The sequence below is a fragment of the Amyelois transitella genome, chromosome 6 (assembly GCF_032362555.1).
Source record: "Amyelois transitella isolate CPQ chromosome 6, ilAmyTran1.1, whole genome shotgun sequence".
NCBI lineage: Eukaryota > Metazoa > Arthropoda > Insecta > Lepidoptera > Pyralidae > Amyelois > Amyelois transitella.
Window position 1 is genome coordinate 11,270,605 of NC_083509.1, and position 25,655 is coordinate 11,296,259.

General features: G+C 41.8%; 3 protein-coding genes across 4 annotated transcripts in view; all 3 read left to right on the plus strand.

Moving 5' to 3' along the window:
- LOC106139945 (low-density lipoprotein receptor-related protein 6) overlaps window positions 1-19,555 on the plus strand; it is a 30,390-nt gene extending 10,835 nt beyond the window's left edge. The window contains exons 15-24 of the mRNA XM_060944886.1: window positions 285-506; window positions 3,350-3,488; window positions 10,696-10,971; window positions 11,573-11,755; window positions 12,793-12,967; window positions 13,788-13,972; window positions 15,656-15,820; window positions 17,062-17,164; window positions 17,858-18,063; window positions 19,147-19,555. Of these exons, the coding sequence (XP_060800869.1) occupies window positions 285-506; window positions 3,350-3,488; window positions 10,696-10,971; window positions 11,573-11,755; window positions 12,793-12,967; window positions 13,788-13,972; window positions 15,656-15,820; window positions 17,062-17,164; window positions 17,858-18,063; window positions 19,147-19,396 (1,904 nt within the window). The 3' untranslated portion in view covers window positions 19,397-19,555. The remainder of the gene's footprint in view (window positions 1-284; window positions 507-3,349; window positions 3,489-10,695; window positions 10,972-11,572; window positions 11,756-12,792; window positions 12,968-13,787; window positions 13,973-15,655; window positions 15,821-17,061; window positions 17,165-17,857; window positions 18,064-19,146) is intronic.
- On the plus strand, window positions 3,580-8,570 carry LOC132901874 (piggyBac transposable element-derived protein 4-like). Of its 2 annotated transcripts, XM_060944887.1 has the most exons (4): window positions 3,580-4,073; window positions 5,434-5,568; window positions 5,648-5,734; window positions 5,927-8,570. In XM_060944887.1, exon 4 carries the CDS (start codon window positions 6,541-6,543, stop codon window positions 8,125-8,127), a length of 1,587 nt encoding a protein of 528 aa, XP_060800870.1. In that variant the 5' UTR covers window positions 3,580-4,073; window positions 5,434-5,568; window positions 5,648-5,734; window positions 5,927-6,540; the 3' UTR covers window positions 8,128-8,570. The 2 variants fall into 2 exon arrangements, with proteins under 2 accessions (XP_060800870.1, XP_060800871.1); XM_060944888.1 differs by lacking the exon at window positions 3,580-4,073 and having other exon boundaries at window positions 5,083-5,568; window positions 5,648-8,570.
- Window positions 19,556-22,226: 2,671 nt separating the features above from the next.
- LOC106139934 (dolichyl-phosphate beta-glucosyltransferase) lies at window positions 22,227-25,270 on the plus strand. The gene is made up of 6 exons (XM_013341445.2): window positions 22,227-22,429; window positions 22,972-23,146; window positions 23,482-23,690; window positions 24,056-24,270; window positions 24,692-24,829; window positions 25,002-25,270. Exons 1-6 carry the CDS (start codon window positions 22,358-22,360, stop codon window positions 25,198-25,200), a joined length of 1,008 nt encoding a protein of 335 aa, XP_013196899.2. The 5' UTR covers window positions 22,227-22,357; the 3' UTR covers window positions 25,201-25,270.
- Window positions 25,271-25,655: the final 385 nt, after the last annotated feature.

A 25,655-nucleotide genomic window follows, 5' to 3' on the forward strand; every position in this document is an offset into this window, starting at 1 on the left:
AATAGCATAGACAGAGATGTTTCCCTGTTTAAAGATGTCCACTTTTCACACAACGCAAGGATCCACTATGATAACGTAGTGGATTCTTGCGTTGTGTGAAAAGTGTCAATGTCATTGTCAGTATAAATTGACAATGACAAATAAAATAGTCTTCGATGTAAAATAGGTTTCGAATATATCTTATATTACTTTGACAATGAATTGAACAGCTGACTGTTTACTTCAAGCTCTTTCATGTAATACACCACACATAGCTAACTAATACTTAATTACCTCATCCCCAGGCGTAGTAGAATCCGCCAAGAAAGTGGACGGCAGCTCCCGCCGCCGCGTGCAGTCGCGCCTGGACTACATCTCGTCCCTGAGCGCGTGGACGCGGCGCGGCAGCAACCAGTGCGGCGTCGACAGCGGCGGCTGCCAGCACCTGTGTCTGCCCGCGCCCCAAGCCTTCCGCTGCGCCTGCGCCGCGCACTACCGGCTGCGGCCCGACAACCTCACGTGCTCCGGTGACTATATACAGGGGGAGACAGCGGCGGCTGCAGCACTGCGCCGCGCACTACCGGCTGCGGCCCGACAACCTCACGTGCTCCGGTGACTATATACAGGGGGAGACAGCGGCGGCTGCAGCACTGCGCCGCGCACTACCGGCTGCGGCCCGACAACCTCACGTGCTCCGGTGACTATATACAGGGGGAGACAGCGGCGGCTGCAGCACTGCGCCGCGCACTACCGGCTGCGGCCCGACAACCTCACGTGCTCCGGTGACTATATACAGGGGGAGACAGCGGCGGCTGCAGCACTGCGCCGCGCACTACCGGCTGCGGCCCGACAACCTCACGTGCTCCGGTGACTATATACAGGGGGAGACAGCGGCGGCTGCAGCACTGCGCCGCGCACTACCGGCTGCGGCCCGACAACCTCACGTGCTCCGGTGACTATATACAGGGGGAGACAGCGGCGGCTGCAGCACTGCGCCGCGCACTACCGGCTGCGGCCCGACAACCTCACGTGCTCCGGTGACTATATACAGGGGGAGACAGCGGCGGCTGCAGCACTGCGCCGCGCACTACCGGCTGCGGCCCGACAACCTCACGTGCTCCGGTGACTATATACAGGGGGAGACAGCGGCGGCTGCAGCACTGCGCCGCGCACTACCGGCTGCGGCCCGACAACCTCACGTGCTCCGGTGACTATATACAGGGGGAGACAGCGGCGGCTGCAGCACTGCGCCGCGCACTACCGGCTGCGGCCCGACAACCTCACGTGCTCCGGTGACTATATACAGGGGGAGACAGCGGCGGCTGCAGCACTGCGCCGCGCACTACCGGCTGCGGCCCGACAACCTCACGTGCTCCGGTGACTATATACAGGGGGAGACAGCGGCGGCTGCAGCACTGCGCCGCGCACTACCGGCTGCGGCCCGACAACCTCACGTGCTCCGGTGACTATATACAGGGGGAGACAGCGGCGGCTGCAGCACTGCGCCGCGCACTACCGGCTGCGGCCCGACAACCTCACGTGCTCCGGTGACTATATACAGGGGGAGACAGCGGCGGCTGCAGCACTGCGCCGCGCACTACCGGCTGCGGCCCGACAACCTCACGTGCTCCGGTGACTATATACAGGGGGAGACAGCGGCGGCTGCAGCACTGCGCCGCGCACTACCGGCTGCGGCCCGACAACCTCACGTGCTCCGGTGACTATATACAGGGGGAGACAGCGGCGGCTGCAGCACTGCGCCGCGCACTACCGGCTGCGGCCCGACAACCTCACGTGCTCCGGTGACTATATACAGGGGGAGACAGCGGCGGCTGCAGCACTGCGCCGCGCACTACCGGCTGCGGCCCGACAACCTCACGTGCTCCGGTGACTATATACAGGGGGAGACAGCGGCGGCTGCAGCACTGCGCCGCGCACTACCGGCTGCGGCCCGACAACCTCACGTGCTCCGGTGACTATATACAGGGGGAGACAGCGGCGGCTGCAGCACTGCGCCGCGCACTACCGGCTGCGGCCCGACAACCTCACGTGCTCCGGTGACTATATACAGGGGGAGACAGCGGCGGCTGCAGCACTGCGCCGCGCACTACCGGCTGCGGCCCGACAACCTCACGTGCTCCGGTGACTATATACAGGGGGAGACAGCGGCGGCTGCAGCACTGCGCCGCGCACTACCGGCTGCGGCCCGACAACCTCACGTGCTCCGGTGACTATATACAGGGGGAGACAGCGGCGGCTGCAGCACTGCGCCGCGCACTACCGGCTGCGGCCCGACAACCTCACGTGCTCCGGTGACTATATACAGGGGGAGACAGCGGCGGCTGCAGCACTGCGCCGCGCACTACCGGCTGCGGCCCGACAACCTCACGTGCTCCGGTGACTATATACAGGGGGAGACAGCGGCGGCTGCAGCACTGCGCCGCGCACTACCGGCTGCGGCCCGACAACCTCACGTGCTCCGGTGACTATATACAGGGGGAGACAGCGGCGGCTGCAGCACTGCGCCGCGCACTACCGGCTGCGGCCCGACAACCTCACGTGCTCCGGTGACTATATACAGGGGGAGACAGCGGCGGCTGCAGCACTGCGCCGCGCACTACCGGCTGCGGCCCGACAACCTCACGTGCTCCGGTGACTATATACAGGGGGAGACAGCGGCGGCTGCAGCACTGCGCCGCGCACTACCGGCTGCGGCCCGACAACCTCACGTGCTCCGGTGACTATATACAGGGGGAGACAGCGGCGGCTGCAGCACTGCGCCGCGCACTACCGGCTGCGGCCCGACAACCTCACGTGCTCCGGTGACTATATACAGGGGGAGACAGCGGCGGCTGCAGCACTGCGCCGCGCACTACCGGCTGCGGCCCGACAACCTCACGTGCTCCGGTGACTATATACAGGGGGAGACAGCGGCGGCTGCAGCACTGCGCCGCGCACTACCGGCTGCGGCCCGACAACCTCACGTGCTCCGGTGACTATATACAGGGGGAGACAGCGGCGGCTGCAGCACTGCGCCGCGCACTACCGGCTGCGGCCCGACAACCTCACGTGCTCCGGTGACTATATACAGGGGGAGACAGCGGCGGCTGCAGCACTGCGCCGCGCACTACCGGCTGCGGCCCGACAACCTCACGTGCTCCGGTGACTATATACAGGGGGAGACAACGGCGGCTGCAGCACCTGCCCTGTTAACTAGACATCTTCACGAATTAGTTCATACTAGCGTCAATAGATGGCGTTATTTGGAATTGCAGTACCGATACATTCGAATTCGCCGTTAGATGGCGCTATTCAAACATAGTATTTCAAGCACTTTTTCAAAAATAATAATGTTTTTTTTTGTCAACAGAACCAGAAGAGTTCCTGCTTTTCGCCCTGAAGAACTCCATAGGGAGGCTGTACATGACATACGGGGAGTGCCCCGACGCGTACATACCGGTCACTGGATTGAAGAATATTAAGGCGATTGAATACGACCCTACTAACAAGTAAATATACATACATACATATGGTCACGTCCATATCCCCTGCGGGGTAGACAGAGCAAACAGTCTCGAAAAGACTGAATGGCCACGTTCAACTATTTGGCTTGATGATTGGATTGAGATTCAAATAGTGACAGATTGCTAGCCCATCGCCTTAAAAAAGAATCCGAAGTTTGTAAGCCTATCCCTTGGTCGCCTTTTACGACATCCATTGGAAAGAGTTGCAGTGGTCCTATTCTTTTTTGTATTGGTGCCGGGAACCACACGGCACTAACAAGTAAATTATATTAACCCTTCGTAAGCTTTAGGCCGTATCCGGGCATGTACTAGGAATGCTTTGTTCCGGATCCGTCCAAATGCACTCGTCGTAGTTTTTACACAAATATAATATCTAATAACAAGAAATAAGGTGTTTTATTATTTGAAATGTATTTCTAACGAATGAAGCCGTCATAGACAACTGTCAAATATGAATTTCATCCGTTCATTTAGCTAACCAAGTCATTTCAAATTGTGACTTCGTTGTGTTGCAAAGTGACTGAAGAACGTGTGAGAAAACTCGTCTTTTTTGGCTGTAATTACAAACAGGTATGTAAATGTTTTTATTTCGTTATTATATAGTTACTTTCGAAGCAATTACGTGTAAAAGTTTATAGATTTAGTAAAAAAAGAAGGATTTTAGCTTTTTCAAAAGTAGATGGAGTGTGTTACATATTTCTTTCGTGTTAGTTTATGCATTATATCCAATACCTCTGTAATGGATATAATTGGTTTTAGATAGTAAATTTATTATACTATTGAAATACACTAACTTTTTTACAATAAATACATGGATTTTGTAAATATCTTATATTTTTCAAGACTGAGAATCCGTTACACGCACACATACGCACTATGTCCGCCATCTTACTTGTGTCGTACACTGTCTGTGTATTGTATCGCGACGCTAATATACAGCATGCTTTCAAAAGCCTCTGTGATTTATTCATTGATTGAAACTAAATCTACGAAATTTATTTTATTGGTTTTAGTCAAAATGTCGTTTGGTTTTGATGACATGATGTCATGATAGTTGGGAGATGGTATACAGGATCTACGCTCCGGTAACTCGTATCGCGCTGTGTTTTAGCTCGTTAGTTTTGTCTCCGTGAGCACTTTCTGATGAAGTGACATCGAGGGTCTGATGATGCAGTCGGAAGGTGGTATACAGGATCTACGCTCCGGTAACTCGTATCGCGCTGTGTTTTAGCTCGTCAGTTTTGTCTCAGTGAGCACTTTCTGATGAAGTGACATCGAGGGTCTGATGATGCAGTCGGAAGGTGGTATACAGGATCTATGCTCCGGTAACTCGTATCGCGCTGTGTTTTAGCTCGTTAGTTTTGTCTCCGTGAGCACTTTCTGATGAAGTGACATCGAGGGTCTGATGATGCAGTCGGAAGGTGGTATACAGGATCTACGCTCCGGTAACTCGTATCGCGCTGTGTTTTAGCTCGTCAGTTTTGTCTCAGTGAGCACTTTCTGATGAAGTGACATCGAGGGTCTGATGATGCAGTCGGAAGGTGGTATACAGTATACAGGATCTACGCTCCGGTAACTCGTATCGCGCTGTGTTTTAGCTCGTTAGTTTTGTCTCCGTGAGCACTTTCTGATGAAGTGACATCGAGGGTCTGATGATGCAGTCGGAAGGTGGTATACAGTATACAGGATCTATGCTCCGGTAACTCGTATCGCGCTGTGTTTTAGCTCGTTAGTTTTGTCTCCGTGAGCACTTTCTGATGAAGTGACATCGAGGGTCTGATGATGCAGTCGGAAGGTGGTATACAGGATCTACGCTCCGGTAACTCGTATCGCGCTGTGTTTTAGCTCGTTAGTTTTGTCTCCGTGAGCACTTTCTGATGACATCGATGTCTGGTTTGAATACATGCTAATAATTTTATTTTATTGACAGATTAAAATGGAACCCCAAACCCCAAGTACTTCCAGAAGCATGTTTGTCGGCTTGGAGGTGACTAGAACTCCTCAGGGATCCCTTATTCGGGGCAGAGATGTAGTCTTGGAGACATCTGGATCAGGGAGGATTAGAGTATGTTATTTTCCAGTTTTGTTAACTTTCCCTTTTACTTTAAAAACAAAAACTGATTATTTCGTATATTTTATTACAGCCTTGGCGGCCCCAAAATTTATCTGTGGAAGGCGAAGCCATAGAGATCGTGGATGAGTTGGTCCATGGCGGCGAAAAAGTAGCTGCTGTAAGAATGGTTTTCTTTTTTTTGATAACTTTAGTAGATGTTCAACTTTTTTTTAACTACCAAGATAATAATATGTCGAGATGTATACTAACTTATTGCTCACTTATTGATGTCTATTGTAAGGATTATCGAAACAAAATATTACCTATTATCACAACATGCAATGTTATTTACAAAATAATTATTTTTTAGGTACCAGAGGAACGTACGAAAGGTCAGCCGCGTAATCTTTTTGGCCGAGAACCTGTAAGTTTCATTTTCATAACACTCTTTGAAAGTATAAATTACTTGCATTGAGAAAGGGATTTTTATTTATTGCCGCTCTCATCGTGCACCGGACTATCTGATAGAAATCTAGTCCATCCAGTAACTAAGGTAATGTAACTAAGGGTGTTTGGTTTGTGCTTCAATAACACAATTCTGCTAAAATTGGCAATGCGGTATGAATGTATTGTAACTTCATTGATATAAAGGTGTTTGGTGTATGCTCAATAACGTAATTCAGCGAAATTGGCAATATGGCATGAATATATTGAAAGTTAATTGAATAAAAATGAACAGGAATCTCTATTCCTGTTCATCGTTGGGATACACTAATTATTCCTTTTTATAAAAATATTGTGGTTGGCATCTCTAACAATACCCGCTTTTGTTATGTTTGTGTGTATGCTTGCATGTGGTTTAGGGTTTGGTTTTTTTAATAGGATGAAGACATACTGGATCCTGAGCTGGCTGAAGAATTAGCCATCGACTCTGGAAGTGATGAGGATGCCGAGGAAGAATTGACTCTCGATCAGTTACAGCAGATGTTGGAATCAGATGACGATTTTATTGAAGATGAAGTTAGTGAGGAGCCATTGACTTGGTCATCTGATTTTAACGAATTTAGAGGGGTCAGGGAGGACTTCAACGAAGAAGCTGGTCCTAAAATTGAGGGAACAAGTCCTTTAGGCTTGTTTACTCAAATTTGGGACCAGCCTCTGATGGATTCTATTGTCCACGAAACGAATCATTACGCTTGGGAAACAATAACCGGTTTCTTTGAAACCGGAGACTCCATGCCAAGTAAATCTCGCATGAACGACTGGGTGGAAACTTCGGTTTCCGAACTATATAGGCTTATAGGTGTGATGATATTTATGTCAATATGTGTAAGAAGTAGGTTAGAGGAATATTGGATGACGGGTGTGATGGGTATGCCGGAGTTTCGAAAACTGATGTCAAGGGATCATTACGTAATGCTCTTAAAATTTTTGCACTTTACTGATAACAACAACATACATGTACAGGGGCGTGATAAGAAAATAGCTAAAATAAAACCTATTATAGATTATTTAAATAAAAAATTCCAGTCCATTTACGTGCCTCACAGAGAAGTATCGATAGACGAATCGTTGCTGCTTTGGAAGGGTCATTTAAGCTGGAAACAATGCATTCGTTCCAAAGCAGCTCGATTCGGTATCAAAAGTTATGAACTCTGTGAGGCCGTAACTGGATACGTAGTAAATTTAATTTTGTATGCCGGCAAAGGCACGACAACTGCAGAAACGGTTTACGGGTTTACTACATCCACTGCCAAAATAGTCCTTGAGCTTTTCAAGAACTATTTAGGCAAGGGATATACCCTGTTCATGGACAATTTTTATAATTCTGTTCCTCTGACCCAATTTCTAAAAAAACATAAAACTGACGTAGTCGGTACTCTGAACCGTCGCCGAAAAGACACGCCCGTAGAAATCCAAAATTTGCAGGATAAAAGGATGGCTAGGGGTAGTGTGGTAAGTAGACACTGTGGTGATGTATCCGTCATAGCATGGAAAGATGTGAAGCTTGTCACCACTGTATCTACTTACCACAAAACAGATATGGCTCCAGGGCACAGGGCTGGCCAACCCTGCTCCAAACCAGTCGTGGTCCATGAATATAATAAATACATGGGAGGCGTCGATCTCAAAGATCAAAAGCTAAGCATGTATTTATTAGAAAGAAAGAGGGGAATCAAATGGTATATTAAAGTTTTTAGACGTCTTTTAAATATATCTATTTTAAATGCATATATTATATATTGTGCTAACATTGGCCAGCATAAAAAAATGACTCACCGCCAATTTCGTTTCAAGCTTGCTGAAGAGCTCTGCTTAGAATTCGGACAAAACGTCTCCTCACGTTCGCGCCAGGTCCCCATCCCCACCTGTAGCAGGCTGAACAGGGATTTTAATCATTTCCCTGTTCATAATGAGGTGACCGAGGAGCGAACCAAAAAACAAGATAAATTTAAGAGGGGACGTTGTGTTAGATGCAGGCAAAAATGTAACATCGCGTGCAGTCATTGCACGGTGTATATTTGTGTTGGCCAATGTTGGCTTGAGTATCATACTTTAGAAAATCTATAGTTTGTAAATTACTTCTGTAGTTACATATATATAAAATATATAATTAAATATTATCTATTTATTTATATTAGTTATATATTTATATAAAATGTGTGATGTAGTAGTCAACACACCAGACTGCTACTTCCAGGTCTCGGGTTCGATCCCCAGTCAGGTCAAGTTGGTAAATTATCTTTTTCATATTGACTTCTGATCTTGGGTGTTTATCTATTTATGTATACATTATTTTATTTTTAAATATTAATATTAGGATTATTGTTTAAAAATACTTTTTTCTCTTTGATCCCTTCTTTCTTAGGACTGCACTGGTTTGGTCTACGGGTTATAAGATACATAGAATGAATATACAAATAAAATAAAAAAAAAAAAAATTCAAAGCCCTTCAGGCGAGTAGGCGACCAATACTGTTGAAAAGAGTTTCTTTCGGCGTTTCTTCTCTTGCAGTGGTCGGTTACGAAGCGCTAGTAGTCTTTAGCTTTGAAAGAATTAATAATTTTAAATTTGAGTTTTGAATACATATCTATTTAATTTATCTAAATCGATAATTTTTACATGTAATTTGACGTAAAAAAGTGCCTACAAAGGCCTATTTTCTGAATAAACGTTTGAGTTTGGTTACAGTCGGCTTGAGCTCGATCGAACGCATGCGTGTTTTGAGTCCAAACATGCTTTGTTTAAAATTTAAGTTGACGTCATTTAGAGACACTGCTGCAGTGCAGTTTGGTGCCTATTCTTCTGTTATCCTATTCTTCACTTGCGCTTCTGAATTTGTGTAAACTTTTTTGCATATGAATATTCTGCAGACTGTTTAAATAACACCCTTTTAAAACGTTGTTGTTATCAGTAAAGTGAAATGATGGGAATCTAAAATTTCGATTCCTACGCAAAATTTTTTTGTTTAATTTGAATTCATAATTCATTAAAAATAAGTATTTTTTTTTACAAAACAACCGACTTCAACACTATTCCCTATCTCAAAAATTACTGAACCGATTTTGATGAAAGTATTTTTTTTCAATAAGTCTTTATATATTACATAGTTCTTATCATTATAGATTTATTGAAAAAAAAAACTTATCAAAAACAGTTCAGTAATTATTTTTACAAAATTGTAATTTTATTTTTATTTTTTCATTGGTAAAAATAATTCCTAGTATGTACTATGAATCATTGGTAAAAATAATTACTAGTATGTACTATGAATTGAATAGGTTTAGAGTAGTGGAAACCAATAAACATTGTACATTTTTGTATTCCAATAAAAGAAACATTTTAATCAACATTTTATTTTTATTTTTACAAGACACTCTTTTCCAAATTACTAACGTGCACAACTAAAAACAAACATCCTGTAGATATGCCCAGATCCGACCTAAAGCAGTTAGACAAACATTGACAGTGGACGGATACGGCCATCAGCAGTTAGGCGTTAACCACATGCCGCCATTTTGTCCAGATACGGCCATCAGCAGACAAGCAAGGCAAACAAGTCACGCACACAGACATACATTTTTCTAGTTTTTGGCTATGGTTTTTCGCTCATTTTCTCTAGGCAAGCTATATATGTCTGATATAAAAACGAAACTACAATTTTTCGTGTTTGCCACACTGCCCTTACAGTTGAGCAAAGACAAATGTAAGTGAATGAACGAGCCAATTGAAAAAATGATAGTTTTCTAGGTAAGTTTTCAGTTTTTAGTAGAAATATACTATTTTAAGACATTTAGATACATTTTACTTGTTGTTTTGTGAAGCCAAATACATTATTTACGATTACAATGCCTCAAATAAATCTACATTTCAATATTTTCATGGTAATAGAAGTATAAAGTTTGCGTTGTAGAAGTTGCAAAATGGCGAAATCGTGATTCTTACTGGATTATTTGTGAAGACGATTTTAGAGAATTTTACTTGGGACATAATAACTTTTTGGCACCATTAAATTCCTCAATTATTGGACTTTGTGGAATAGTAAACAAAAACAGAATATATGAAAGATGTAAATTGCAAAATCAGTAAAATATTTACAATGGATAATTTTTCGGTAAGTTTTGAATTCAGTGACCTAAATATAATAAACGCAAGTGTTTTTTCGCATCAAAATTTATTGCATATGATTCTTCATTTATATATCTTTAAAAAAAAATAAATTTTTGGGTAGGTCCCAAATAATTATATACAGATATACAACAAAATCTAAGACACTGCGCGCCCGTCCGCCGCGGCGCTTGAACGCCGCAGACGAGGTGCGCAGTTTGCGTATAGCCGCCGCAGCTGAAGGGTTAATAAGCTTTTCTTAATGTTGTTAACCGTAAAAGCCCTTGGATCAAAATTAATCTTGTTTTGTCATACATACAAAGATACAATCACGTATATATATCCCTCGCGGGGTAGACAGAGCCAACTGTCTTGATAAGGCTGACTTAGACGAACGTACCTTGATGAAATCAGTGACATTTTGGTACAAAAGTTGTTATAGATTAAGGTTTCTGTTGTTGATATAATATTATTATGTACCAAATAAACATCTTTTCTTTCTTTAAACAAAAAATGTTTTTTTTTTTACAGGACCTTATACTGGATAGAAGAAGACTCCCACTCAATCCGTGGCGTTCCCATCTCTTACTACTCCACGTCCGCCATTACAGACTCTTATGTCGTCGTGGAAGGGATTCCCCGCCCGTTTCACATGGTCCTGGACGTATTGGGACAAGCGTTGTACTGGACTGGACTAGATTCGGATTGTATAAACGCTACGTCTGTGCGAAATACAAGTCTGACCGGAGTCATTGTTCGCGGTGAGAACATGATGCCCAGACATTTGGCGTTTCATCAGACGAAAAGGTAATTTGATTATTTTCATGTTTGTTATGTCCTCGTAAGAAGTTTACGCCCTTTTCAATGGTTCTGGACATATTAGGATAGACATTGTAATGAACTAGCCTAGATTTGTATTGTATTATGCGGTGTTTGACTAAAAATTAACATTTCTGGCATTCTATAATAACTTTTAATCGATGGCCTCCATTTTTAAAGAAATTTCTAGGGCCTTCTTTGCGTAAACACTTTCCTGAAAACCGCATCAAAATCGGTTCAGCGAAACGCGAGATAATCAAGGACATACCAACCACATTTTTTTTTTGAAGGCGGTTAAAAAACCACTTTTGTTTAGATTTCAAAATAAATGGCACGTGTTAAATGTAAAATCATGTCACATTTTTTTATTTCTTGGAAATGGAATATTTTATTTGTTTATAAATATTACATACAATTGTTTATAATTAATCAGAAAAGTACTAAAAATAAATATACCTAATTAAATAATTTAAACTAATATTAATTATTTTATAATAATAAAAAAACTATTCTAAATTACAAGCTAAAAACAAATTCTAATCTTGGAAATAGTTGAAATCTTGGTAAAAATAACGTGTTTCTATTTCAGATTCTTAATTTGGAACGATGTAGGTCTAGGCGCTATAATGCGCTCCAATGTAGACGGCACCGGTCGCGTAGAACTGGCGCGGGCGAGCAACGCGACCGCGCTCGCGCTTGACCAAGCCACTTCTATCGTCTACTGGGCAGTCAGCACTAAGATCTATGCCGTTGATTTATCCGATAACAAAACGTAAGTATTTAAACGTGGAACCATTTCTGTACGCGGTCATGTAACAATGACTATTTTCAAAGTTATGTACATTAGTTTTATGACTAAACGGTGCTTATACGGTGAGGGAAAACATCGTGAGGAAACCTGCACATTCAGGCAACTGGATGTGGTTAAGTTCCCCTGCAATGGTTATGGAGGTCAGATGGGAGTCGCTTCGTTTAAAAACCTGACTCACCCAATCCAGGATCAAACATAATAAAAAAATTATAATAATAAAACGTTTATTTATCTCACACAATTTGTACAGTTATCCTTAAAAATAGGCAAAATACAAAAGTATGGATGGAAAATTGAGAGAATGCTGTCCGAGATACGTTTCAAAAGAAGCCTGTAGTACAGATCACCACATATCTGATAAAAGAAACGATTAGAGCGATATAATAATTACCAAAAATGAAAACAATGTACCAAGTTAAGAGAAAGATGAAAAATGTATTATATTTAAAAATACGATTAAGTGTATGTAGTCTAAATTTTAAAGCTTAACTCAACAAACTCAGTACAAATGCATTTGTAAAGAAGAAAAGTGTGTGTGTATGTGTCTATACATACATACATAAAATCACGCCTCTTTCCCGGAGGGGTAGGCAGAGACTACCTCTTTCCACTTGCCACGATCTCTGCATACTCCCTTCGCTTCATCAACATTCATGACTCTCTTCATGCAATCTCGGCGGTTTCGGGTACTTTCGACCTGACCCTTTACCAGGACGTCCTATATGTGTCTATAGACTAGAATAAGTAAGTTATCAAAACCACACGTGTCTGATAACAAAGCTCTCTCCAAATATAATACGACACTTTTTTATTGTTAGATATATTCAACACATTAGTCGACATAAACCTGCCCGCCGTTCCATATTATTTTATAATTGCGATGCCCAACAGGGTTCATATTGTACCTATTTATAAGCAGAATTGTAATTTAACTGATGTACTTTATGATATGCAATAAAGAATTTGAATCGAATTGAATTGAACAATATCGTTCGCAGCCGGCAAGTGTGGCAGGGCGGCTGGGTGTCGGCGCTGGGCGCGTACGGCGGCGCGCTGTACCTGGGCGCCGCGAGCGGCGAGCGCGCGCTCATGCGGCTGCCGCTGCACCGCCGCGACCTGCCCGCTGCGCCCGCGCTGCATGCTCGCGCGTACGCACTCGTCGCTGTTGCGCAGGTGGGTCACAGCTTCCTGCGGGGTAGGCAGAGTCGACGGTCTCGACGACAATACTGATACGGGCCACGGTCAGCTGTTTGGCTTGGTGATACAATTGAGATTCAAACAGGACAGGTTGCTAGCCTTAAAAATGAATCCCAAGTTTGTAAAAATATCCCTTAGTCGCCTTTTACGACATCCATAATAACGAGATGAAAAGGTCCTATTCTTTTGCAAATATATTAAGTATAGTATAAGATATATTAAGTGTAGTATAATAAGTAGGTAGCTGAAGACTCAGAATAACATATAGGTTACTTTTTATCTCGGAGTTCCAGCGGGGTTGATTGATTCCTCTAGTAAAGAATAAATTGATAATAAAACCTATTGTTGTTATAGAACTTAGACACGTTGTATAGCCTATCTGACAAGTACACATAATTGTGAAGTTGACGTTGTTGAAGAAAATGCTGCAGTGCAGTTTGTGACCGCTCCTTCTGCACTGACGCCTTGGAAGCGGCGGTAAACTTAGTTTTAAGTAATTTATTTGACGTCAACCAATGTTGTTGAACCATACGTTTTGACAATTATTAAGCGATATGAAGTATCCTATAATCACTACATAGTATAAAACAAAGTCGCTATTTTGGTCTGTTTGTCTGTATGCTTAAATCTTTAAAATTACGCAACGGATTTCGATGCGGTTTTTTGTAACAGTTAGAGTGATTCAAGAGGAAGTTATTTATGTATAATTCTTTCCGAATTTAGCACCCGTGCGAAGCCGGAGCGGGTCGCTGGTAATGAATAAATAATTTTGATGACACGTGATCACCTGCGGCAGGTTGCGCACGAGCACCCGTGCGCGGCGCACCCGTGCGGCCCCGCGCCCGGCGCGTGCGGCGGCGGCGGGCGCTGCGGCTGCGGGCTGGCGTGCGCGCCGCCGCCGCACTGCGCGCCCGGACACTTCCTGTGCGGCCAGGCGCGCCGCCCCGCCGCCGGGCTGTACTGCGTGCCGCTGGCCTGGAGGTGAGGTTGCATGATGAATTTTTGTTACAAAACAATATTTACATACAGTGGAAATGAGAGCGTTAAGAAGTTGGGTGTGAAATTGAGTGCCCAGATAAGGAACAGCGTGATAAGGGAATGTTGTGGTGTGAAAGAAGATGTAGTTACAGATAAGACAGTTTAAGAGGATATGTTGAGATGGTTCGGTCATGTGGAGAGGATGAATGAAAACAGGTTGACTAAGCAGATATACATGGAGAGTGTGGAGGGAAAGGTCGGAGTGGGAAGACCTAGACGAACGTATCTTGATCAAATTAAGGACGTCCTGGGTCAGGTAAAAGTACCCGAAACCGCCGAGCTTGCATGAAGAGAGTTATGAATGTGTATGAAGCGAAGGAAATATGTAGAGATCGTGGTAAGTGGAAAGAGGTAGTCTCTGCCTACCCCTCCGGGAAAGAGGCGTGATTTTATGTATGTATGTATTTACATGCCATACTTCTGGCGGAACATGTTAGTCTGGTTTTATTTATTTTTCATATTATGACAATGTCCAATAATGTGTTGTCCAACATCTAGTGTCCCAATAGATTGTTGAGCAAAAATCACGTCTTTTATTTTAAAAATTAACATACAAGCAAATATATACAATTTATAACAATTTCTACGCATGTAAGATCACATACTCGTATATTTCTAACACCCATTTGTACCATGTTTCAAGTAAATAAATATCATTTAATGAGAGTTATGAATATGGATGAAACGAAGGAAGTGTGCAGAGATCGTGGAAAGAGGTAGTCTCTGCCTCTTCTCCGGGGAAGGGGCGTGATTTTATGTATGTATATATGCATCCTTACCGCTGTGCGCCTGCAAGTATGGATCGTGGTTTATGTGAGTTAGGATTTTACACGAAGAGATTACCGACTGCAACGTTTGCTGGTAAACCTAACTAGTATTGGATACGTGGTTACATATTCAGTTGCCTGAATGTCAAGGTTAAGAACGTAAGAGCAGCGGAGGTGAGCTTATAGTGAATTCTTAATTCTTGTTAAGCGTTCGTCAATCAAATGTCAGTCTCCTTCCAACTACTTCCACTGTGTTTTATTGTAATTTTTATTTTTAAATACATATATACAATTACACCTTTATGTCTCACGGTGTAGACAGAAATAATAATTTTAAAAAGACTGAAATGCCACATTCATTCAATTCATTTGGGACCTTAGGAGGCCTTATAGTTCATTAGTTCAGTTAATTAATTTACATATGATATATATTTCATTTTTTTGTGGTCCATATATTGTATTAATTATTGTAAACAGCAGAGATAATAAGGAGTAGTTACATTTAGTCCTTTTCCACATTCGATCGTACATAGGCTTCGTCAGCATCTAAGCGAAGTTGACATAACCTTATTGAAACCATAGTCCGTTCCATAATTATTCAACATTTGCGACCAATACATAACGTCGTTGCTAGACAGGGGCTTTAGTTCTATATTCAATAGTTTAGTTTAAATTTGGAACGGCATTTAAAAAGACGAATCCCCCCGACATAACGTTATTGAAACGATAGCCAGTTCCATAATTATTCAACATTTGCGACGAATTTTTAACGTCGTTGCTAGACAGGGGCCTTAGTTCTATATTCAATAGTTTAGTTTAAATTTGGAACAGCATTTGAAATGAGAAATCCCCCCACCAGATGCGACGGGCAAGTGGACTGCCCGGACGGGTCGGACGAGGCGGCGGCGGCGTGCGGCTCGTGCGGCGGCGGCGTGCGCTGCGCGGACGGCGCGTGCGCCGCCTCGCTGGCCGCCTGCCGCGCCGGCGCGCTGTGCGCCGCGGCGCGCATGCCGCACGCCTTCCGGTCGCTATACACACATACATACATAGAATACCATTTATTGCAATATTAATAATATTGTGAAGTTGACGTTGTTGAAGAAAATGCTGACGCCTTGGAAGCGGCAGTAAACTTAGTTTTTAAGTAATTTATTTGACGTCAACCAATGTTGTTAAACCATACGTTTTGACAATTATTAAGCGATATATACCTAGTATCCTATAGTAATGAATAAAAATTTTGAATTTTGAATTTTGCACATCAAATTATATCAATAGATTTATCGTAAGGTTATGTTATGGTTGTGAACAAAAGTCGGCCTTGTCGCATTATGCAATTTCTTCCAAGCAGCCACAAGAATATTTCTTGAGATTTTTTTTCAAAGAAGATAATAATATATTTAAGATTTTCTACACTTGCGGCTTGCGAAGTTTTGCTCCCTAGCTGGCGTGCCAGTCAGTATTCCCACGAACCAACTAGCGTGCCGGTCACCACCATACTTAGGGATCTGGGTTCCATACATACATATAATCACGTCTATATCCCTTGCGGGGTAGACAGAGCCTACAGTCTTGCAAAGACTGATAGGCCACGTTCAGCTATTTGGCTTTAAGATATGATTGAGATTCAAATAGTGACAGGTTGCTAGCCCATCGCCTAAAAGAAGAATCCCAAGTTTATAAGCCTACCCCTTAGTCGGCTTTTACGACATCCATGGGAAAGAGATGGAGTGGTCCTATTCTTTTTTGTATTGGTACCGGGAACCGCACAACACTCTGGGTTCCGCTATTCTCTTTCCACTTCTTCCGGTCTAGGTACAGCCCCAAGGCGTTTGCTACTCGGCCAACACCTCCAGTAGAGCCGGTATAAACACACTGCCATCGCCGTCGCTCAAACCATTGCGTCTTCCTCCTGGCTTTGGTCCCATTTACTTCCTCACCATTTTGAAGAGGAGCCCGGGATGTACGGTTTACCCATGGATCCTGGAATGGGTGAGTCAGGTTTAAACACGAAGCGCATCGCCTGACTTACCCCTGCAACTTTTGTAGAGGATCGTTCTAGACTTGCAAGTTTAGTGTTTCAAAAATATAGCCATTCATCAAGTGTATCCATTTTAGTATATTTTATTAGATATTAGAGTTCCAGATTATTTATCAGCAGTACACCGCACTGAGTCGCACCAACTACATCTGGTCCTTCGAGCCGGATATGAACCAGCCACCTATGAATATATTTAGTTTGTTAACAAATTTATGTTTTTACAGATGCGACGAACGTTTGTGCATATCGCCTCACTTGCAATGCGATGGAACGCCGCATTGTGAAGACGGATCCGATGAAGCGCCCGCGAATTGCGTTAGACAAGAGGTAGTCATGAAACTTTGCTAACCTACCGCCTAAATAAAATTGATTTGCTGTAACAATCTGTACAGATAGATAATTAGCTGATAAACACTCTTCTTCGTTATCACCCCGTAGCATGGCACGCGCGGCGCCGTTTTTCACTTGTTTATCGCGCGAAATATGTCGCTATTCCGTTTCACGTCATAATAAAAAGTGAAACAGCAATAGTTTTTTGCTTTGCTACGGGCGCTGGGTCTTACTCATTGAGAAGACCTCGGAACTTAAGAATGTTTTTAGAAATTAAGTATAAGAATTATGTGTACATTTTTTCACAACCTAACCGTTTAACTCAAGTCCTATGCCACCGATATTTTGTCTCAATTTAACAACTGTTGTTGTTAACATGCATGTTAGTGTACACAATTCAAATTCAAAATATAATTATTATGGGACATCTCAAATATCGCTTAATTATTGTCATATCTTTTGGTTTCACAACATTCCGTTTCAAAAAATTGTTTGTTACATTTAGGAGAAGGTTTATAAATTCAATAAACTTTAAAAAAAAAACAGCACGGAGGCGGATTTTTTTTCTCTTTTTGCAAAAGTTACATGTTTGAATAGTATCTAGTGATGAAAATATTCTTGTTTGTTTGTTTGTTTGTAATATCTTTACTGTTGTTATATTGAATTGCTATTCTATTATTATATTTCCAGGCGCCTGGACGTCAATCGAGCGCGTTCGTAGTATGCGGCGCCATAGCCGGCGTAGCGGGCGGTGCATTCGCAGCGTTCGCAGCGCTGAAGCGCTGGAAACTGGTGCAGAGGAGACCGGTTAGACGCGCTGCCCAACCAGCCGCTCGAGCGATGAAGCCGCTGCATATTGAGGAGAGACGCCCGCTTGAATCTGCTAGCTGTACTCAGTGAGTTTTTAAATACATACATACATATGGTCACGTCTATATCCCTTGCGGGGTAGACAGAGCCAACAGGCTTGAAAAGACTGAATGGCCACGTTCAGCTATTTGGCTTAATGATGGAATTGAAATTCAAATAGTGACAGGTTGCTAGCCCATCGCTTAACTAAGAATCCCAAGTTTGTAAGCCTATCCCTTAGTCGTCTTTTACGACATCCATGAGAAAGAGATGGAGTGGTCCTATTCTTTTTGTATTGGTGCCGGGAACCACACGGCACGGTTTTTAAATAGTTAACATAATATAAATAATAAAATAAAGCACCAAAAAAAAGTACTCGAAACCGCCGAGCTTGCATGAAGAGAGTTATGAATGTGGATTAAGCGAAGGAAGTATGCAGAGTTCGTGGCAAGTGGAAAGAGATAGTCTCTGCCTACCCCTCAGGGAAAGAGGCGTGATATTATGTATGTATATAAATAATATAAATCACGCCTTTTTCCTGGAGGGCTAGGCAGAGACTACATCTTTTCACTGTCCACGATCTCTGCATAATTCCTTCGCTTCGTCCACATTTATAACTCATAAAATTTTGCTTGCGTAATTTAAACTCTTCGCTGATAGTGTCGCGTGATTGGCTGTTCTGAGTTGTGGCGTAAAGATGTCGCCACATTAATATTATTTTATTTATTTATATATTTATGTACGTACTTAGTACAAAGACCTTAATTATAGTACATACATATAATTACGTCTATACCCTTGCGGGGTAGACAAAGCCAATAGTCTTGAAAAGACTGATAGGCCACGTTCCAGGCGAACGTTTGGCTTAATGATAGAATTGAGATTGAAATAGTGACGGGTCGCTAGCCCATCGTTTAAAGAAGTCTTACGCCTTAGTAGCCTTTTACGACATCCATGGGAAAGAGATGGAGTAGTCCTATCATTTTTGGTATTGGTGCCAGGAACCGATACATACATACATATAATCACGTCTATATCCATTGCGGGGTAGACAGAGCTAACAGTCTTGTTAAGACTGATAGGCCACGTTCAGTTCAGGGAACCGATAATATTGTTTATTTCTGTTACAGAATGTCAGCGAGCCCGTGCGACCGCTACCCGCGGCCCACGGCCAACCCGCCGCCGTCGCCCGCCACGGCCAGCGGGCTGGCGGGGGACGCGGGCGGCGGGGCGGGCGGCGCGGGGGGCCGGCGGCGCGCCTACCGCCACTACCGCGCCATGAACCGCGTGCCGCCGCCCACGCCCGCCTCCACCGACGCGGCCGACTCCGAGCCCGAGGCGCGCGCGCCGCCGCCCTCGCCCGCGCCCTGCCTCTACTAGTGTCAGTGTCAGTGTCAGTGTCAATGCAGCAACTCTCGCTCATACTGCAGCTAATTGTGTTAGGAACGTGTGACGTCATCTCTAAGCTACAAGTCACGACAGCCAATCACGTGACCCCACCACGCTTGTGTCAGTGCAGGAACTCTCGCTCATACTGTAGCTAATAAAATCATATCAACTGTCGCGCGGTTCCCTGATCTGACTTTTTGGAAGGACGACCTTAATTCGATTAAGGTACATTTGTCTAGGTCTTTCCACTCCTACCTTTCCATCCAAACTCTCCTTGTATATTTGCTCAGTCAACCTGATTTCGTTCATCCTCTCCATATGACCAAACCAACCAAACAAGCGTACCCTTTTCTATTCCTGTCACTATATCTTCTTTCATTACATTCGCTTATCACGCTGTTTATTATCCGGTCACTCAATTTCAAATCGATCATACTCGTAAACGCTTTTCCATTTCCACCGCGTTTATTCTGCTTCCGTGCTTTTGCTACATCCAACTTTCACTCCCACACATTAATGTTGGGACCAACATGACTTTTTGCATTGATACAGGATAAATACTTAGTAATTTTTACTCACTTCGAAAACTTTATAGACATACAAGCGAATTTATTTGTATTAGAATGGTATATTGAAATACTTTTGCGCCATGATAGGCGTGCTACCACGTCCGCCTCTAGTGATGTCAGTTAGAGCCTGTTGCGCGCGCGCCGCCTTCACCCCCGCTTTGCTTGTATCAATGCAGAAATTCTTGTAGATACTGGAGCGAATGTAACCTTACTCGCCAAAAAACACCGACGCTTGTAAATTCTATCCCGATTTGTATTGATACAGGATAAATACTAAGTAATTCTTACTCGCCATGAAAAGTTTGTAGATACAGGAGCGAATATATTTATGTGAGGAAGATATATTGATGCCAGTGGAAATACTGTCGCGCCATGAACCGCGTATTATAACCCACGCCTAAGTGACATTTCTCTAGAGAAGGTGAAACTTTAACAAAGGCCAGGAGAATTTGGATGATCACGACGTCATATAGTCTTGACAAATTTAAACAATACCTCAATAATTATAATGACAGAAGTTGTCCAGTTAATACTCTAACATTTGTGTAAAAAATATAAATCGTCGAATGTGACTCGGAAACAGAAATTGCTATGGTGCTATATCACTGTATGTGCCTCAATATTAAATAATACTTGTGTAAATTATCTCTGTAAATAACGATAGATTATTTTGAAATAGGTTAGTTGTAAGCGTAATCCTCCTTTTAACTTTTAATTTTCCTCTTTCAATTAATCCTAAATAAGTGCCATCGTTTGTATTGTAAGTTTATTTTGATTTTTATTTGCATTTACTAATTAATTTTATTATAATATGTATTAAACATTTCATTTTTTTTATTGAAAAATAAAACTGTTTGATGTGGTTTTAATCGAAATTGTGGAATGAAACCGCTATTATAACTTTGAATAGCTCAAATAAGATTTTCAAATTTTATTTAAAAAGTTATTTAACATTTTGTATCAGTGTTTATAGTACAATATCAAAGCATTCATTTCGTCTAACTTTGATTTTGTCTATGATATGTTTTTATAACTAAATTCGCATTGTAATAATTTTACCCATTCACGCGTATCCTGTTAGAAGACTCGATAGCAACAATCACGATCCAAGCTGTGTCAGGTTTCCCTGCTAAAAAGGTCACGAAACTTAGACTGAACCGCTACGTGTAATTTTCTTAATTACTCTTTATCTGGGCGAGCGCCAGGATTAATACATTTATTCTTTCTAAATTCACCTTTTGGTGAATAGTACAGAACTTTGATTCGTTTAAACAGACACAGATTAATTTTTTTAGTCTCTCATGCTGAAATATGTTAAAAAAAAAATCCTTTCATGGAAGTAGCAAGTGAACAGATGGCCCAATGTCGTGATAGTATTATCACAATTGCCATTTGAAAATTAAACATTGATGTCTCTAGAAAAATATGTAGAGATTATGATGAATTAATTATTATCAGATTAGTTAATTCTTGTATTATATTGACTGAAATTTCTTAATAAACTTTTGTACCTGTTATAACCTTGTGTTTTATTTACCAGAACATTTTCTTTGCTTACGGATAAATAAAGTGGGTGTGTGAATGATCCTCACACACCCACTTAATTTATCCGTAAGCAAAGAAAGTCTTGAAAGCACCCGGATAAGCTGCCCCCTATTTTGTCACGAACTTTTCTATTTTTATAATTTCGGATAACGAAGTAACGAAGGTGATGGAGGAAATAGAAAAGCATATTCCTTATCAAGTTTATTGAATAGATCCTCTACGGGGGTAAACAGCGATAGTTTATTGCGCGACAAAAAAGTTGCCGCGCGTGAAATGATAGCCCCGCATGCTTACAATAGACCACGAGATAAGACCCTGCAGTGCAGACTAGCGTGGATAAAGAGGTCTTCCAAGAACGAGGTGGCATGCAACCTCTTATTTAGTTTTTGGTGGCATGATTATCTGGCCTCAGCCAAAGAAAACTGGAATTTTGGCCTTGGACATAGATCGATGGTGAACATAAAAGGAGACCATCGCCAAGCAGTACTAATTATTAAGCTAATTAAAAAATACAAGCATTTTATTCTCAACTGATGGCCTACCTAGTAGAGTACAGCAATGAGGGTATGTATCATGATTTACGATCTCTTTCTCAAAGGTAATGGAGAGATATCTTTTTCAATACACTTAAAACAAGGCAGCATGATCATTGTATACCTTAGGCCTTCTCTTGTAGGTTAGTAGGTTAAAAAAATCACGACGACGGACGACATCAATTGTCACTTCGTGAAAATAGTAAAAATGTCTAAACGTAAAGTCGTGTCTTGGTTTTAAATTTTTATATTTATTTCAATTTGTTTAGCATGAAATGTGCTAATTATCGCACAATAAATTCAATATGGAACTGTTGTCAATATTGTGGAATATTATTTTAATAGGACTCGTCATAGTACCAATATTGTTTGTTGCGGTAAGCTTTACATTTTAACGTAAACAAAAACACGTCAGACTTTCTGGTGATGCTATTCTGTAGTGAAAAAGACTAAAGGCAGTAAAATACAAAAATAATCCTGACATAATGATCTGGCCACCGCCTGTTTAATTCAATTAAAAAAAATTTCGAAATCAAACTTTGTATGCTAGACCTAGTTAATTATTATAGGGCTTTCAGTCAGCTCGCTTGCTTGATTTTCTGATATTAACCAATCAAAAAGATCATTGCTCGGAGTCTATGTGAGCATGAAATTACGTCTATATCGTGATGTCCGAATCGTATCTGCTTCGCCGATACCAAACCGCGTTATACAATTTCAATAAACTTATTGCTTTTGTAGCCTTCAAGAACATCCTCAAAGAGCGATGGACAGCCAGAAACCTTATTATTATTTTTTTATTCCTTTTCTGAGGGTCCTAATGACATTAACATCCCTTTCTTTTTTGGAGCTACCTTTGATATGACCCATATTATGATAAAAATATTTTCCTATGTAAATATTTTTTTAATTATTACAGATATGTGTAGTGCTTTATCTGGTAACAGATCCATATCCAATAGTTATGAGATATGAAGATGAGAAGACATATAGGGATAGTAAAACTGGTGCACGACACAAGTTTCCTGATCTCGAGCAGCCGTTTAGCGTTAACTTGAGTGTGGTGGTGCCTGCATATAATGAGGAAGACAGGTGTAAGTCTTTTATATTAATTTTAAAAAGGTTTTTTTTTTCATTTTGTATGAATGAAAAGCTTTTTTTTTTACTAACAATAGTCTTTTCCCAAGAAGAATAGAAAACCTGAAAACTAATTATGATGATAAAGTCAAGTTATATAGTAAATGTCTGTATGTTATTATACAAGGTACATACATTACAAATTCTGATTGACTTTATATAAATAAATAACACATAAATTAAAAATGCAAAAAAGAATAAACTTTCTGTAGAATTGTTTAGTAGATTTATAAAGAAATTAGATTTTTTTCATATTTACTTTTAGTTAACATTGATGATTATAACCTTACAGTACCATCTATGCTGGAGGAAACGATAGAGTTCCTCGAAAAGAGGCTTCAAGATCATCCTTCATATAAATACGAGATAATTGTAGTAAGTGACGGCAGCCGAGACAAGACTGTGAAGGTAGCTGAGTCGTTTGCGGAGAAGTATGGCTCGGAGAAGATTAGGTGCCTCGAGCTGGTCAAGAATAGAGGGAAAGGTGGAGCTGTGCGATTGGTAAGCATTGTATTAATGTTTTAGTTGTATTGTGTATTTCTTACATTCTTCTTTACACAAATAATTGATCTAGTATCCATTCGGTTTTATGGAAATGCATATAATAGAATTCATGTAGTACTAATTCACATATTAGAATTCCAATTAAGTGTTCAATAATTTTTTAATTTTGTTTATTTAGGACAAAAATAAATTGGACAGGCAATATTACATAAAAGTTAAATCAAGGTAGGGTGTGACAATTTTTGGAATAAGGAACTTTATTGAACTTGAGAATTTAAGAGCTGCAATATCACACACAACACAGATGAACTCACAATCCTTCGCTTGGTTTGAAAACCAAATATTATTCACCACATTTACAGGGTGTACAAAGTTCAAGAGGCGCAACCATTTTGTTCGCGGACGCTGATGGCGCGTCCAAGTTCGAAGACTTGACGAAACTGGAAGCAGCTTTGAAGGGACTGGTGAAATGTGACCCTCTGACCCAGCCCAGCGAGGTCAGTGACCAGCTGGCCTTGGCTATTGGCTCCAGAGCTCACCTGGAGAAAGAGTCCTTGGCTACCAGGAGTGTTTTCAGGTCAGTTTTAAGAGTCAACACAATGGCGCAGATTATGTGTTTTATTTAAAAAAGTTCTGTTTAATATTGCCACATGTTTTATTGAAAATAAAATGTAATGTTGCCACTTTTTTTGTTGTTTCTCCTTTAATTATCAATATGTATATCAGAAACTTACAGTTTGTAACCTCTGAAGAGCGGAGACTCCTAACAGTTATCGTTTATGGGATTTCAATCGCTTTCATACCATACTATAAGTTGTTTAATAAATATATTCTTCTAGCTGTGCCCGCGACTTTGTCCGCGTGGAATAGTTATTTTGTTTATATTTTTTACAAAATAACAGGATGAATAATTTTCCCGGTTTTTTCATTTCACATTTGCCATGTATGTTATGATTATCAGGGCTATCCAACTTTAAAATTAACATTTTCTTCAACAGAAACATACTAATGTACGGGTTCCACTTCCTCGTGTGGCTGTTCACGGTGAAGGGCATCAAGGACACGCAGTGCGGCTTCAAGCTGTTCACGAGGCGAGCCGCCAAGGTCTGCTTTCAGAGTCTACACGTCAATAGATGGTATGTACAATTTATTTTCCAAGTAGCAGATATGTAACTTTGCTAGCCGTCTCTAAAAGTCTTCACCAGATACAGTCTGGCCTAACGTGATGTCGTGGCGTTTCGGTCTCCCCTCTTTACTCCTATGGTGCAAGTAAGAGTTGTATCTTTCTATCTATATATCATATTTCAGGGCTTTCGACGTAGAGCTGTTGTACATAGCGCAAAAACTGAACATTCCTATAGCTGAGATTCCTGTGCGATGGACTGAAATCGAGGGGTCCAAGGTCACTCCGGTATTATCCTGGATCCAGATGGGTCTAGACCTGGGCATCATTTGGCTGAAGTATATGATTGGCGCGTGGAAGATCAAAAGTGATAAGGTAGACTAAGGGAAATGTGGCGAGAGCCATTTATTTTTATTGTATCTTACAGTACATATTAAATGTAATATCCCATGTTTGATTTTGTTTTCTTTTAGACATAATAGACGATCTTTTTGATTAAGTATTTCTTTTTGACAAGTTACACGTAGTGTTGCCCCTACGAAAAATGTTTTATTAAACAGCAAAACCTATTCAGAGAGAGCCTAATTAAAATAGCTTCTCTTAAAATAGTGCAATATTCATAGTTTTACTACGATACTGTAACTTATGATTATGTGCCTTTCGCTCCTTGCACTTAGAAGAGGGACCACTTCGTATATTTCCTTTGGTGGTCATGTAATTCTCTGACTTATATAGCGCCCTCGCTATGCCTCGCACGAGATAAAAACGAAGACGCGCGTGCCATGCCACGGGGGCAGAAAGGTTCCTTTAAATAAAACGAATATCTTGAATCATAATTT

What these genes read in the sequence shown, in the direction of transcription:
- LOC132901874 (XM_060944887.1), top strand. Translation starts at nt 6,541, where the DNA reads ATGTTGGAATCAGATGACGATTTTATTGAAGATGAAGTTAGTGAGGAG.
- LOC106139934 (XM_013341445.2), top strand. Translation starts at nt 22,358, where the DNA reads ATGGAACTGTTGTCAATATTGTGGAATATTATTTTAATAGGACTCGTC. An exon ending in ATATAATGAGGAAGACAGGT is followed by an intron (nt 23,147 to 23,481) that starts GTAAGTCTTTTA and finishes ATAACCTTACAG; the next exon opens with TACCATCTATGCTGGAGGAA. An exon ending in AAGGTGGAGCTGTGCGATTG is followed by an intron (nt 23,691 to 24,055) that starts GTAAGCATTGTA and finishes CCACATTTACAG; the next exon opens with GGTGTACAAAGTTCAAGAGG.